The sequence below is a fragment of the Cucurbita pepo genome, chromosome LG18 (assembly GCF_002806865.2).
Source record: "Cucurbita pepo subsp. pepo cultivar mu-cu-16 chromosome LG18, ASM280686v2, whole genome shotgun sequence".
Classification (NCBI taxonomy): domain Eukaryota; kingdom Viridiplantae; phylum Streptophyta; class Magnoliopsida; order Cucurbitales; family Cucurbitaceae; genus Cucurbita; species Cucurbita pepo.
The window spans coordinates 1,689,566-1,705,343 of record NC_036655.1 but is presented as its reverse complement, the minus strand read 5'-3'; the positions used below and the strand labels follow the sequence as shown (position 1 = coordinate 1,705,343).

General features: G+C 38.8%; 2 protein-coding genes across 2 annotated transcripts; both read left to right on the top strand.

Moving 5' to 3' along the window:
• On the top strand, window positions 1-5,344 carry LOC111780424 (amidase 1-like). Its single transcript, XM_023660824.1, has 9 exons — window positions 1-278; window positions 1,254-1,406; window positions 1,767-1,891; window positions 1,981-2,106; window positions 2,403-2,585; window positions 3,035-3,182; window positions 3,301-3,469; window positions 4,741-4,875; window positions 4,961-5,344. The coding sequence occupies exons 1-9, from the start codon at window positions 172-174 to the stop codon at window positions 5,099-5,101; spliced, it is 1,287 nt and encodes a 428-aa protein (XP_023516592.1). The 5' UTR covers window positions 1-171; the 3' UTR covers window positions 5,102-5,344.
• A 3,231-nt stretch (window positions 5,345-8,575) lies between these two features.
• On the top strand, window positions 8,576-10,890 carry LOC111780269 (NADPH-dependent aldehyde reductase 1, chloroplastic-like). Its single transcript, XM_023660623.1, has 3 exons — window positions 8,576-9,093; window positions 10,283-10,641; window positions 10,716-10,890. Exons 1-3 carry the CDS (start codon window positions 8,591-8,593, stop codon window positions 10,736-10,738), a joined length of 885 nt encoding a protein of 294 aa, XP_023516391.1. The 5' UTR covers window positions 8,576-8,590; the 3' UTR covers window positions 10,739-10,890.
• Window positions 10,891-15,778: the final 4,888 nt, after the last annotated feature.

Genomic DNA, 15,778 nt, shown 5'->3' with positions numbered 1-15,778 from the left:
ACCGATTCCGTTGTATCATTTGCTGATCCTTCATCATCTTCTTCTTCTTCTTCTCTCGCTTCGCTAGTTTAACCTCCGCTCTGCAATTTCCAGCCACTATTAAGGTGGTTGTGGCGGACTCTGATTCCGATTAGATTCGGAGAAGAAGGGGGGAGAATCTCCGGTGTTGCAATGGCTGTGCAGGATCATGGAGCTTTCATGGAGAAATTCCTCCTGCAACCGAGCTCCCCGTCCGATCAACTTCCCTTGGCTGGTCTCACTTTCGCTGTTAAAGACATGTGAGATTTTTTCTTTTTGATTATTTTCTACTTTTTATTTGGCTTGATAACAGGTTATGAGTTCTGTAATCTCTCTAAAGTATGATGGATAGTATGGAACGCTTTCAGTTTCAATGCTTGATGGAATTGATGTTTCCATCCGATATTATTTATTCGATCAACATATATTCATGAAATGAATTGATCGTTCTTTGGGGAAAATTCCGTTTGTACTAGTGAGTTGATTTATTAATTAGTAGTGAGATCAGTTACGAAGTTGTCCATGAATCAATCAATGCATTAAAAAAAATAAAACAAGAAGAAATTTGACCAAAAAAATGCTAAAAGTTAAGGATCATAATTGTCCAAAACCGACAAAGGTACTTGAATCTAACCACAAAGTAAAGCAAGTGACGAAGTTTCCTAACTTTAGATGAAGTAAAAGGTAACTCATCTTATATCTTGGGAGTTCAACTCTAAGGTTCGAACATACAACCTCCTAGAGAAAGTAGAGATGTTTTAATTGTTCAAGTTATAGAGAGTATCGATTTTACCACTTCACTAATTTTAGGGTTGAATTTGATGAAATTAATACTTTAAAGGCTAAATTTGACTCACCCATTTAAATACAGAGGTAAAATAATTTTCTGTTGTGAAGTTCTATTTGAATTCTTCTTTTAGTGTAGAAAGAGTATTACGAGTAGTGAAATGAAGATTAAATTGTTATATAACATAAGATTATCGTAACGTTTGTCGCTAAAGCCTAATTCTTATGGCCGATATATTTGTAGATATTGATATCTCCATTCTTACAAGCCATCAACAGTTGGTTTTCTATTTTAACTGTTCATTAGTGTGTGTAAGATGAAGCTTAGTTCAATAAAGTAATTCTTTGTTGTTTTAATGCATGGTCCTTCATATAAAAGTGTCAGTTTTTTTTTTGCATGAAACCGGGGCGTTGATGAAAAACTTCTCATTGGACTTTGAACCAAACAGATTTGATGTGGATGGATATGTAACTGGTTTTGGAAATCCTGAATGGCTAAGGACACATCCACCTGCTAGTCAGACAGCCCCTGCCGTGTTGTCGATCCTAAAAGGAGGAGCCACCTGCATTGGCAAGACTATCATGGATGAAATGGCCTACAGGTACCAAGAAAATCTAGCTTTTACTCTTTCTTTTCCTTTTAGCTTTCATTTTTTACAATTGATAACAAACAAACAAGGCATAAGCTTTGGAAATTGGGATACAGCAGATAAACATTACCATTTTGCACTGCACACCATTCTGTAATTGTCTTAAAACTATGTCTACTCCATTCTTATCATTCTATTGCAAGCAGATAACTCTGCATTGTAATTGGTCAACATATGAACTGAACAAATTATCTTTCGACAGGTTTCTAATTTCTAGTTGAAAATCTTTCACCAAATGATTGTTTGTGACGATGTAGACTTTTGAATATTTACAATAGTGGAGTCACTAGCTTGATAATCATATTTTTGCAGTATAAATGGGGAAAACATTCACTATGGCACACCCCAAAACCCACGTGCACCAGATCGGATACCTGGAGGATCTTCCAGTGGCTCTGCCGTTGCTGTAGGTGCAAAGCTTGTGGATTTCTCCTTAGGCAAGTTCCTAGTTCTTTGACCTTGAATAAATTGTGGTTTAATGAATTCTCCCTGGAATATGTTGTAAAGGTCATATTTAGTTTTGTAGGAACTGATACTGGAGGTAGTGTAAGAGTGCCTGCATCCTATTGTGGAATCTTTGGATTTCGGCCTTCACATGGTGCAGTCTCTACCTCTGGAGTAATTCCCATGGCACAGAGCTTTGATACAGTAGGTAATGAGTAGTATCTCATTGTTACTTTGTCTTCATCTTCTTTTGTAATAACGACACTATTGCGATGGCTTTGTTACTTGTGACTTTGCTTTTAAGAGTGGTACAGTACTTATTGATAGCATAGGCATTGGTTGCTTATAGATAGAATAGAGCCCATATCTCAACGAAATGCTATCTTTCCAAACATGTTTTCTCTTCCTACAAGGCTTCGACATCGATTTTGAACTCATGATGTAACGCTATATATCTTGCCATATTAACAAAGTGTATCCTTTGACACCAACTTCTCATTTTAGGATGGTTTGCCAGGGATCCTATTGTATTAAAAAGAGTAGGCCAGCTCCTGCTTCAACAGCCAGAATTTGAACATCACAAGCCTACGCAGGTGCTTATTGCAGAAGATTGTATGAAGCTCTCATGTATTCCTGGTGAACGATTGACGCAAGTTTTTGTGAATGCAGTAACAAAGTTATTTGGTGGTGAGTTGACACTCGATATTAGTTGTCTTCACAGTTTGTGGTCTTGATGAATGTATATTTGATAATAGTTCGTGAATGAATCTGAATTTGATTTCTTGCATTTAGATTTCGAGTCTTAACAAAATGTGAGGTGAAAATTTGAATTTTCGACTGATATATATATGTTTTAACAAGTTGAGCTATGATTTGGTTGTCATTCATTTAGGCGGCAAGAGGGAATTTGTTAGAGGGTCTAACTTCATACTTTGAGATGTCTGCCATTGCATGAACTGTAGCCTTTTTTTTGTTACATTCAACAGAAGGTCGTTTCGGAGCCAAAGCCTAGCAAACGGTATATAGGATCATTAATAATAACAGTGAAGAAAAATGATAAAACATAAAATTTGAGTTCACTTGATACAATATTTCAACCGAGTTGGATGCTGTCTTATATGAGTATTCAATTGCAGGCCATCTTATAAAACAAGTTAGCCTTGGGAATTATGTTGAGGACAAAGTTCCAAGTTTGAAGCATTTCATGATTGAAGGAAATGCAGGCCATGAGCATAGCATACCATCCTTGGCAGCCCTTGCAAGATCGATGCAATTGCTTCAGAGGTTCTGATCTGGCCATGAATCGTAACTCAAATTCTATCGAGCTAATTGATTATGATATATTTTTGTGCTGAATGAACGAATGATCTTCATCTCCTCACTTTTTACTTCCCCTTTGTAGGTATGAGTTCAGAATCAATCACGAAGAATGGGTTAGGACTTGCAATCCTCATTTGGGTCCAGGAATATCAGAACGAGTATTAGAAGCCATGAGGACGACAGATGAGAATATTGATCTGTGTCGTTCCATTAAAATCAAGCTGCGGGAAGCTCTTGCTTCTCTTCTTGAAGTATTCTCTCTCTCTCTCTCTCTCTCTCACACACACACACACACGCCCAGATTACAAGTTTCAAAGTAAAATAGTTAGCAACTTAAAATGTATGCATTTTCCTTTTAGTTGACAGGTATAAATAGTGGGAGTTAGGATAGAATTTTGGAAATTAGTTTTGAGGGAGAGCTCCTCAAAAGGCTAAAACCTGTGTAACTCAAGTAGTGTTTTGGTCAACTTGGGCATAACTCAAGTAGTTAGTCATTTATACCTTTTCCTATGAGTTATAAATTCAAATCTCCTCTCCGTGGAATAGAATATATTTATATATAGCAAACAGTGAGACAAGGAATCAAATCGGGGACTTCTTCTCATCCAGCTGCTTTACTTACCTTATTTAATTTAGTAAAGGAGTGAAAGAGAATTTTGTTGAACACAACTCTCTGTGGGAAACACTCCCAATCTTTATTAAGACGAGAAAGGATTTACAAAACACTTTGTAGAAACTACTAATTTGTATTGCTTGGGATTTCTTGGGATGATGAACTAAGTAGGATGGAGGGGTATTTATACTAGAGGGTAGTCAATCTATTCCTAAAATTTCTCTATTCTTGAAATCCCTAAATCATAAATATAATTATTCATACATTAATAATAATAATGGTTGGGCTTAACCCTATTGGGCTACTGATGACATTTTAACAAATTCTTGTTGAGTTTTTCCTTCCTGTTTAGTCGAATTAATCTTTCGTTTCGTATTTCGTTCCTCTTTTTTCTTATTCTTTGATAAAGGTAAAAGGAGAATGGATCTTGTCTTGCTTTCTTCTTTTTTCTTTTTCAATGAAGTAAATTCCTTTCTAGTTTCTGCCTTCATTTGTCCAGCAACGGATTTGTCCAAAAGCTCCTTCTTTCGTTCTAGTTCCCGATTTGCTTCTGCTAGTGAGATAATGGCGGTATCTTGGTAATTGACCTCCTGCCTCAATTGGTTCCTTAATTTTAATTGAATCTAAAGAGACTACCTTTGACCATTGAACGTGGTCGACCATTAGGCTTGGATTAACTATATATATATATAGTTTACTTGGACGACTACAAAGTGGCATCTAGCTATCATATCAAATTATGGGGCGAAATTTGTTTTAGAGTTATAGCGGCACATTGGAGTTTGTTTAATGAAGAGTTTTTTCTGTTGTTTTTATCTTACGATACACGATTTACTCTAGAAAAAAGCAGTTCGTGAATCATAATTTCAAACTAATCTTGAGCTATTATTTTGGATCATTTCATTTCAGGACTTTGGGGTCCTTGTAATTCCTACAGTCCCAGGTCCCCCTCCAGAACTAAACACAGACGTCTCAAAGCTACACGACTTTCGTGCGAAAGCTTTCAGCTTGCTTTCCATTGCTGGAGTTTCTGGATTGTGTCAGGTTCCCTCTCTCTCTCTCTCTCTCTCCCTCTCCCAAAAGTTAAAGCAACCATTTTGATGTTCCTTTGCCTGACTATAATCTGCAGGTTAGCATACCTTTAGGCTTGTACAATGGCCTTCCGGTATCATTATCTTTGCTAGCAAAACATGGTTCAGATGGATTTTTGCTCAATGTTGTTGATAGTCTTTACAACACTCTAATTCAAGAAGTTGAGGTAAGCTTCTAAGAAATCTAAAAGAAACTACCTTGATGCTTGAAAATTGCTGTCCTATTTTCAGATTGGAAGAATAAGAGCATGTGCAAGCCAGGTATAAGCATTTTGATTAGCTTTTCTTTTTCTAGCGATGAATCAATTTTAAGTTTATTGAATGATGAGATATTTGATACTCGATCTGTCTCATGTATTGTTCTTTGTATAGCTATTGATAATGAATCTTTAGAACAATGCTCCACTATTCTTCCATACTTATTTCTGGAGTTTTGAATCATCGGATGAGATGTTTATTGATGATTTTTTTGAATGTTGGTCAAAATCAATGGATATGTTGATTAAAAAATTATGAAAATCATAGATATTATTTGGGAAGGCGGTTAGAAATCACGAACCTCTACGTAATATTGTCCACTTTAAGTATAAACTCTCGTATATTTGCTTTTGGTTTCTCCAAAAAGCCTCGTATTGATGGAAATAGTGTTCCTTTCTTATAAACTCATGATCTTTTTCTTAATTAGTCAATATTTTTCGTAAAAACATCATGGTCTTGGGCTTTTCTTTCTAGTTCGAGTAAGGTTGAATGTGTAGTACTTCTCTTCACGGCTCATGCATGTGCATATAGCCCCACTAGGAGAGCTCCTATACGTATCTCTTGGGCCTGACTGGTTGGCTAGCACATGTTCACATTGTCGAATACCATAGAGAGAAAGGAGTCTGCATAATATCATGACAAAAATAAATATCATAAGGTAAGCATTTGCACTAATCATAAATGGAAGTATCCCGATGCACGTGACAGACAAAATGCATGAAGTCCCCTAACATCAAAATATGGTATATACTTACGATGCAAGTCATACCTCTATTATTTTCTTGACATAGTGTTTCTATGAGACATACACATGTAATACTTGTAAGTGTGTCTCGTGACCCCTGCATGTCTCGTGTTTTTATGAATTTTTGACGTATACTATGTTATGTTTATGCTATGATATATGCTATGTTGTGTTACTAGGTTATGTTATCGATATTGTTTATGCATGAACCTCCATATGTCACACCATTTAAACTATATTAATATGTTCGCTCAATGCCTATGAGATTTTAGAAAGTTAGGTATGTTAATCATAAAAAGTCATCGAACTAATTCCACTTCCGGAAGCCTCTACATTCCCTTGATGCAGGGGTTAAGCTGAAGTCTCTACATTCCCTTAATGCTAGCTTAAAACTATTCCCTGAAATTTAATTCCACCTCAGAAGTCCCACAATCGTAATAGAATCCTACTATGGAAATTGACCGCGCATAAAATAATGGAAATAGACTGTGCATATAATAATCTAAACTTAGATCCAGGCTAAAAAGTAGTCATACTAATACTAAAAGTCTGCAAAACATGCTTCACAAACCGTCGAAAATGGTAGGAAAGGATACTAATACTAAAAGTCTGCAAAACATGCTTCACAAACCGTCGAAAATGGTAGGAAATGATCTAAACGTATTAGACAAAAACTTGATCAGTCGAAAAGTTGGGTGAAGTTGGGTTGGATTCATTAGAAAATGTATTTTATGACTGACCTTGAATAGAATATGTGGGATGAAATGAAATAATTGTTGTGACTCAGTAAGCCAAGGGACCTTACTTTCATATTCGAGTCTAGCTCCCCACCTTCTCAATATATGTGAGATAACCTTTCTTTTTCTTCTTCTTTCTAATTCTTTTTTAACGTGACATGAATTACAACTTGAGCTTAACGGGTGGTGATTTGAATAACATTTTTGTAATATCTTTCTTGCAATTCACACTGCATAATTGAAATTTCTAGATTCATATCACCGACTATATTGTTACTAGTATGAAAATTCGAAACTTGTTCTATAAGCTATATTACATTATGTGACACGTAAAGATTCTCAATAAAAAATTTCAAATTAATATCAATATTCAAACCTTACTTTCTCGACCACAATAGAATATGATAAATAAAATTTGACATTTTCTAGGGACTAAATATTACCCGTTTAAATATTCAATAATTAAATTCGTTAGAAACTATAAAGTTTATAGACTAAATTATTAATTCCGACTTTTAACCAAGAATTTCAAATTAATATCAATATACATTTAATTAAGATAACTTTACTCTTTGGACCACAAAATATAATATAATAATTAAAGTTTGACATTTTTTACGACCAAATAATAATTAAAGCTTGACATTTTTTATTACATTGGTTGGGACGGAGAACAAAAAAACATAAGGGTGTAGAAACCTTCCCGGCCCAATTTAAAGCGTTGAGGGGAAGCTGAAACAAAAAGTCTGGACCGTTCGAACCATTAAATATTACCAATTTAAATATCAAGGGTCGGTTACTAACTAAATTTCAAAATTCAAAATAAAAATATGTGATTTTTGAGTTATATTAAATTTTACGACGAGTAAAGTATCTTAATAAAATAATTTCAAATTAACATCAATATTTCTTTAATTAAAGTTTTTCGACGATAAAACAGAATACGATAATTAAAGTTTGATATTTTTCCGGACTAAATCTTATGGTTTTAAATATTGTAAGGAATAAATTGATTACTAAAGCTCGTGTTCTAAATTGTTACGTCAATAATAATTCAAACTCTAGAGCATAAGTCGTACAAAAAAAAACATGAGTTTACTATTACATGGCCCTACACAAGTGTTAATCAATTGCATGCTTTTTTTTATAAGATAACACGTGTCACTAAAGTTTTATGCACGCAATCAAAAATATCTAATTGTCACTGTTCGGGTTCTCATCGATTGAGGAGGAGAACAAAACATTCATTATAAGGATGTGGAAACTTCTCCATAGAAGACGCGTTTTAAAAACCTTGAGATAAGCCTGAAAAGAAAAGTCTAAAGAGAACAATATCTACTAGCGGTAGACTTAGACCGTTACAAATGGTATCAGAGTTGGACACCGGATGATGTGCCAGCGAGGAGGCTAAGCCCTGAAGGGAGTGGACATGAGGCGGTGTTCCAACAAAGACGACGAGACCCAAAAGGGGTGAATTGAGGGGTCCCACATCGATTGGAGAAGGGAACAAGCTCCAGCGAGGACTCTGGCCTCAGGGGGGTGGATCGAGAACGAAACATTATTTATAAGGGTGTGAAAACCTCTCCCTAGCAGACACATTTTAAAAGCCTTGAGGGGAAGCCGGAAACGAAAATCCCAAAAAAGATAATATCTACTAGCGATGAGCTTGGGCCGTTACACCCTTTTGATATGATAGACCAAACACGTTCCGCTACCTCTTATGTTTAGGAGCCAAACGACAAGGGTCCTATACAAGGTTTCAATTTGCAATGATGTGTTTCCAACATACGTGTCCTTATGTCTCTCTTTGTCCTTAATGAGAATAACTTGGATACTTCAATTTGTACACTCTTTTCCACCACGTGTCCCTATTCCAATAGCCTTTATAAGACATGGTTTGTCCATTGCTAGTTCGCCACATCTTCCAAATGGCTTCCAAAGGGCATCAATTTCCTCCTCAGCACCAACCAACCCAGCCAGGCAAAGAGTACATCATGGTCCCTAGACCTCAGTTTTCCACCTCTGAATACAAACCCTCCAACAAGCTAGTCAACAAGGTGGCCCTTGTGACCGGCGGCGACTCCGGGATCGGTCGATCAGTGTGCTATTGCTTTGCCCTTGAGGGGGCGACTGTGGCATTCACATATGTGAAGGGGCAGGAGGATAGGGATGCTGCTGACACGCTTCAAATCCTTCGGGAGTGTCGAACGGCGGAGGGCAAGGAGCCGGTGGCAATGGCGGTGGCGGCCGACTTGGGGTTTGATAAGGAATGCAAGAGGGTGGTTGAGGAGGTGGTGGCAGCGTTCGGTCGGATCGATATTTTGGTCAACGGCGCTGCCGAGCAGTACACCGGGACCGTGGAGGAGATTGATGAGAAGAGGCTTGAGAGAGTGTTTAGAACCAACATATTCTCTCAGTTCTTCATGGTCAGGTATTGAATAGTTGACACAAAGTTTGTATAATTAACCAAATAATTGAAACGATTGGTCCTTATTTTATGGTTCCAATTATGAATTTGGTTATTCAATTTTAAGAGTTTTATTTCATAGACTCAATCGAGTTCTTCCAGGTGAGCTCTCATATTGGTTGAGTAGGAGAATGAAACACTTAAGGGTGTGAAAACCTCACCCCACCCTACGCGTTTTTAAAAACTTTATGTGCTAGCGGATAATATCTGCTAGCGGTGGGTTTGGGCCGTTACAAATGGTATCAGAGCAAGTTCCCGGCGATATGCCAGCGAAGAGGCTGTTCCCCGAATAGGGCAGACACAAGGTGGTGTGCTAGTAAGAACGCTGGGCCCCGAAGGGAGGTGGATTTGGTGGGGGTCCCACATCGATTGGAGAAAAGAATGAGTGTCAGCGAGGACGTTGGGCCCTGAATGGGGGTGGATTGTGAGATCCCACATCGGTTGGGGAGGAGAATGAAAAAAAAAAACGTCAAGGGAAATCCCGAAAGGAAAAGCCCAAAGAGGATAATATCTGCTAGCGATGAATTTGGGTCATTACAAATGGTATCAGAGCCAGGTTCCGGTCGATATGCTAGTGAGGAGACTGTTTCCCAAAGGGGGTAGACCGAGGCGGTGTGCCAGTAAGGACGCTGGACCCCGAAGGGAGGTGGATTTGCTAGGGGGGAGTCCCACATCAATTGGAGAAAAGAATGAGTGCCAGCGAGAACACTAGGCTCTAAAGGGGGTGAATTGTGAGATCGCACGTGGGTTGGGGATGAGAATGAAAAAAAAAACGTTGAGGGAAATCCCGTAAGGGAAAACCCAAAGAGAATAATATCTGCTAACAGTGGATTTGGGCCAATACAAATGGTATCAGAGCCAGACACCGGGCGATGTGTTAGTGAGGAGGTTAATCCCCAAAGGGGACTGGGCACGAGGCACTGTGCTAGCAAAGACGCTATGTCTTGAAGGGAGGTGGATTGGGGGAGAGGTCCCGTATTAAAAACGTATTAAAAACCCTGAAAGGAAGCTCGAAAGGGAAAACCCAAAGAAGCAATATTGGCTAGCTGGGCTTGAGCCGTTACATATTTATTTATTTTTAAACATTTAATTAAGACGTGTAACTCAATCCTAATCACTCTTACCATCTTTGCCTTTGTTGTTTTGGCAACAGGCATGCGCTGAAGCACATGAAGGAAGGCAGTGCAATCATCAACACAACTTCAGTGACTGCATACAAAGGCCACCTTCAACTGTTGGACTATGCTGCCACCAAAGGCGCCATTGTTTCTTTCACTAGAGCTCTGGCTCTTCAGCTTGCAAGCAAAGGGATTCGAGTCAACGGTGTCGCCCCCGGGCCGATATGGACGCCATTGATCCCGGCATCATTCGATAATGAAGATATCGAAAGCTTCGGGAGTGATGTTCTGATGAAACGAGCCGGTCAGCCGATCGAGGTTGCTCCATCGTACGTGTTCTTGGCTTGCAACCACTGTTCTTCATACTTCACTGGCCAAATCCTCCATCCCAATGGTAACCTTCTATAATTTTAAATTATGATGATAACTTCAGTTTTTGATATGGTTTTTGTTTGAATTTGTATGCAGGTGGTACAATTGTGAACGGGTAATGTGATCATGTCGGTGGAATAAAGCTGGTGCAGTTCTAAATAATTATATATGTGTATGGTTTATTTTACTTTTGGTGTGTCGATGATTGAATAAGTGTAACGTCCCTAATTTTCTTATCTCAATTAGAGACGTCACTATATGTATGTCTTTAATAATATATACAGACATTTAAATAAAACGTTTCAAATGAAACCATGGATTTGTACGTTTAGATTAAAACAAGAAATATAAACAATGTCGTCAAAATAAAACCTTAACAAACTTAAAACAATGCATACTATTGTTCTATATTAACTTTCATTTTTATTCTAGCATTCATCAGGAACGAATAGAATATGCTTTACCCAGTGAAAGAAGTCCAATGCAGGGTAGTACGTCATCCGTGCAAGGGGCGCTTTACCTTTAATTGAATTATAAGAGTAGCACATGACTTGAGTATTTTAAGAAACACTGAGTAAGTAACCCTATTGTTGGAATTGGGTAATGTAAACACACACATGCATGATGAGACCTATTCTTTAAGATCGTAGCATGGTTTTGAGCTCTTTCCAGTTCCAGGCAGGGTTGGATGTGTTAATACTTCCCCACACACGACTTGCACACACGCACATGGACCCACTGGGTAGGCTCGTCTATGTACCCTTAGGTCTGACTTGGTCGGGCACAACGCCCTAGCACGTCGTTGAATGCAATTGAAAGGAAAAGTCCTGCATGATATCATGACGAACATAAATATCGAAGGTACGCGTCCGTACTAACATAACATAACGGAGAACTATCTCGATGCACGTGACATATATAAATGCATGAGGTCATAATGGTTTAAAAATCATAGCATAACATCAAAATCATTTTCTTCTTCCTTTCATCCATGACATGGTACATATATGCATCATGTATACTGTAACGCCCCTAAATTTTTACCTACTCAGAATCGTTACTAACGTCTACTACTTATCTCATATGTGGAATATACTCTTTAAAACGAAACTAACTTAAAACATCTTCAACTTTAAAAACACGGTTATGGTCTTATGTGTTCTGACACATAACACTGAAAACAAATACAAAATAAATGAAATAAATTAAAAGTAACATGAAATGCAAGACAGCCTATACCAACCTAAGACTAGGAATTTAAACATGCAACTACCCTATGAACGTGTCATGGTCTTTACCTACGATGTCGTCGTCATCTGTACATGGTCACCTTGCCTTTACCTGAAAAATGATGTGACACAATGCTTGAATATTTCGAAGCGGCTCACACACCCCCTGGACCTTTCTGGTCAAGCTAGCTGTCTGTAGCAAATTACGGAGGTCAACGGAACCCTTGGCGTCATGCTCCCCATGATCACCGTACTCATCATATTGTGCACGTCGACACTCATCTTCTCTGGGGAAAGTATTCCTATGCTTGTAACATACAACATGCATGAGGTCCCTCTAGTTCTCATCTTATCATCTCTTCCGACACAACCTTAGTCTCATCTTTTTGTTATGTTAAGTAACACATGCTCTTTAGATATTTATTTTAATATCATTTTCATGCTCTTAGGGTTGTGTCCTAGGTCGATCTATCGATGCAATATGACATTCATCATCATATAGCATGCTTAATATAAAAAACATCAAAATATTAAGATAAATATCATGCAATCATCATACTCATCATAACGCCATTAAGTGCATCAAGCATATCAAATATGTCATACATCGAAATATATAAATTACGTACATCATCATGCATCATAGTTCAAACATCATAATTCATACATCATCATACAATACAGCTCATACATTGTAAACACAAATATCGCATGCATCAATATACATTAGCTCAAACAATTCTAGAATTGTAACTTATACAATTTCTAGTCTATTCTATAGTAAGGTCACTTACTTGGTTGGCCTTAACCGGAGTACTCCCTAATTTAATTAACGTAAGCTTCCGTTCCTTGTGTTTGTTTCTTATCACACCATTCGTCACCTTTTATAAGTAAGGGCCACGTCATGCAGATGGCATCGGGTGACAAGGCGGAACTTGGGCCTCGAGTTATTGGGCTGCTGCAGATGTGTGCTACTGGGCCAAGACGGAACTTGGGCCTTGGGTTTGCATGCTGACCAGTGGTTCAGGTTGCAGAGGCGGCCGCGGGTCCCTGGTTGTGGGCTGGACTGGTGTTCGTGGGTTTTGGGCCACTGCAGGTTGGGTTAGCCGAAGACGCGAGTCTTGGGCCTCGAGTCACAGATGGGTCTGACCTGGATTCGACGGGTCCGTTATTCTTCACCTGACTTGCTGTTCATTTCAATCCTTTTTCTCCCTCTTCCTCTTGGTTTGCCTCTCCTTTTCTCTTCCTCCAAGTCTCATGGCTTAAAAACATCTAAGAACCACAAATCTAGGAAAACTTAGGAAACCCGAATTTCTGCTTCGTTTACCGACGACAATACGTAAGGAAAAGGGCATAAAACTTAACCTAAGATGATGTGCAGTTATCGGGGATCCTCCTCGTGGTGTTAACTAAGCTTTCTGACGTCCGTTATGGCAATTTTGGGTTGTGGATTTAGTTTCGGACTCTCGTCGGAGTTTTCTTCGATCCTCCCTCTCTCTCTGTTTCTCGTTCTATCTTTCTTTGCAAGTGATCGAGAACGTCGGGCAGTTGGCTAAGGATTGTTTGGTTGAAGAATGGGCGTTTGGAGAGGGTCGTGGAGCATATTTCCGCATGGGTCGCGAAAATTNTTTTTTTTTCTGATCGTTATATTATATACCCCTGAAAAGAACTTTCGTCCTCGAAAGTCTCAAACTCTTGTAGTAACTCGGGGTATTTTTCTCTTATTTCGTCCTCATGCTCTCACGTGGCCTCCTCAATGTGGTGGTTTTGCCACAGCACCTTTAACACATGCAATGTCCCTGTTGCGTAATGCTTTCACTTCCCGAGTTAAGATTCTTATTGGTTTTTCCTCATAACTCAAATCTTCGCTGAGTTGGGCGGGTTCATAATCTATTACATGGATAGGGTTCGTCACGTAAAATACATTATGTACTCCTAATAAGGAGGGATGTAGGGCTAACTTATACGCTACTGGACCGATTCGCTCGAGAATCTCGAATGGTCCGATGAATCTGGGACTTAACTTGCCCTTACATCCAAACCTCAAGACACCTTTCATGGGTGCTATCTTTAGGAATACTAGGTCCCCTATCTAAACTCTAAGTTTCTACACCTTACATCGGCGTAGCTTTTCTATTTACTTTGAGCGTTATGCATCCTCGCTCGGATTTTTTGGACAGCCTCATTGGTGACTCGCATCAACTTGGGTCCTACTAACTCTCTCTCACCTACCTCGTCCAAACATAGTGGGGACCTACACCGTTTCCCATTCAGGGCTTCAAATGGTGTCATTCTAATAATGGCTTGGAAGCTATTATTATACGACGAGAATTCCATCAAGTGGAGCTTGGAATCTCAACTTCCCTTAAAGTCTAATACACAAGCATGTAGCATGTCCTCTAGGATTTGGTTTAGGCACTTTGTTTGTCCATCTTCTTGGGGGAGGAAGACAATACTAAAGTTGAGGCGAGTACCCAACGCTTTTTGAAGTCCGCGCCAAAACCCTGACATAAAGCGTTGGTCTCGATCCGACATTATCGACACTAGAACTCCATGTAGTCTTACTATTGCTTTCATATACAATTGAGCCCAGTTGTCAACTGTATATGTTGCTTTCCCAAGTAGGAAGTGGGTCGACTTGGTCAATCTGTCGATAATTACCCAGATCACTGTGTAGCCTTTCAATGTTGTGGGTAATTCTACTATAAAGTCCACTTCCACTCTAGTATACTTAGGGGCGGTAACATCCCCACTTTTTTTTTTTTTTTCTAGGAGCTTTTACTTGTTGAAGAACTAAGCACTTGCTCACAAACTCGACGACATCTCTCTTCATGCCCCTCCACTATAAGTGTTGTTTTAAATCTTGGTATATCTTAGTACCTTCTGGATACATGGCAAATGATGAGTTGTGTGCCTCTTTTAATATCTATTTCCTTAACTTCACTATTGTGGGGACACATAGGCGTCCTTGACACAATAATCCTTCATCTGAGGATTTCTAGAATTCGTCTACTAGACGACTAGTAGGCTTAATATTTTCTGTAGGTTAGGGTCCTCTCGTTGGGAGTAAATAATTCTCTACCTAAGCGTGGCTTGTACTGTGAGTCGGGCCAGTTGTGCTATGACTCCCTCGATCACTACAGCTATGTTGGCATGCTCAAAATATTTTTGTACTCTTACTTTCCTCATAATGAGGGCCGACGAGTGGGTCGTCTTTCTACTTAGGGCACATTTTCTTTTCCAGGGTGGTATTGGATATCTACGTCGTAGTCCTTCACCAATTCTAAAAACCTTCTTTACCTCATGTTTAACCCTTTCTGGGTGAAGAAATATTTCAAACTCTTCTGGTCGGTGAAAATTTGGATTTTCTCTCCATATCGGTAGTGTCGCCAAATTTTTAGCGTGAACACTACGACGACCAACTCTAAGTCGTGGGTAGGGTAGTTCTTTTCGTATTCTTTTAGTTGATGGGACGCGTATGCAACGACCTTGCTGTGTTGCATTAACACACATCACAGTCCCTTCTTGGACACATCACTATAGATCAGGTACCCTTATGAACTCTCGGGTACCGTGAGTAAGGGTAATCCTGAGGTTGTTTGTAATGTCGTGGTGATTTGTTAGACTCCTATAGGAAAGATTAGGTCTATACATAGTGACTTGTCACTCTAACCACAAAACCCTAGACTTATCATTACACTGGATCATGAAAACTAACTGAGTGTGCATACAACTGTTATCCAACATCATCATACATAATTCATGCAAAAATAAACATACATGCTCAACGGGGCGATAACATCCATCAAGCTCCCGAAGCACAGAATTCACAAATTCTCATCCTCCTTTCAGCATGAATTAAACACATACATATATATATAGGGGAAGCTTAAAGCATAATTGAACACTAAGACAATTCAAACGAAGTAA

Excerpts from the sequence above, each read along its gene's own strand:
- LOC111780424 (XM_023660824.1), top strand. The coding sequence starts at position 172 with ATGGCTGTGCAGGATCATGGAGCTTTCATGGAGAAATTCCTCCTGCAA. Across the intron at positions 2,107-2,402 it reads ACAGAGCTTTGATACAGTAG|GATGGTTTGCCAGGGATCCT; the intron begins GTAATGAGTAGT and ends TTCTCATTTTAG. Across the intron at positions 2,586-3,034 it reads AGTAACAAAGTTATTTGGTG|GCCATCTTATAAAACAAGTT; the intron begins GTGAGTTGACAC and ends ATTCAATTGCAG.
- LOC111780269 (XM_023660623.1), top strand. The coding sequence starts at position 8,591 with ATGGCTTCCAAAGGGCATCAATTTCCTCCTCAGCACCAACCAACCCAG. Across the intron at positions 9,094-10,282 it reads TCTCAGTTCTTCATGGTCAG|GCATGCGCTGAAGCACATGA; the intron begins GTATTGAATAGT and ends TTTTGGCAACAG. Across the intron at positions 10,642-10,715 it reads CCAAATCCTCCATCCCAATG|GTGGTACAATTGTGAACGGG; the intron begins GTAACCTTCTAT and ends ATTTGTATGCAG.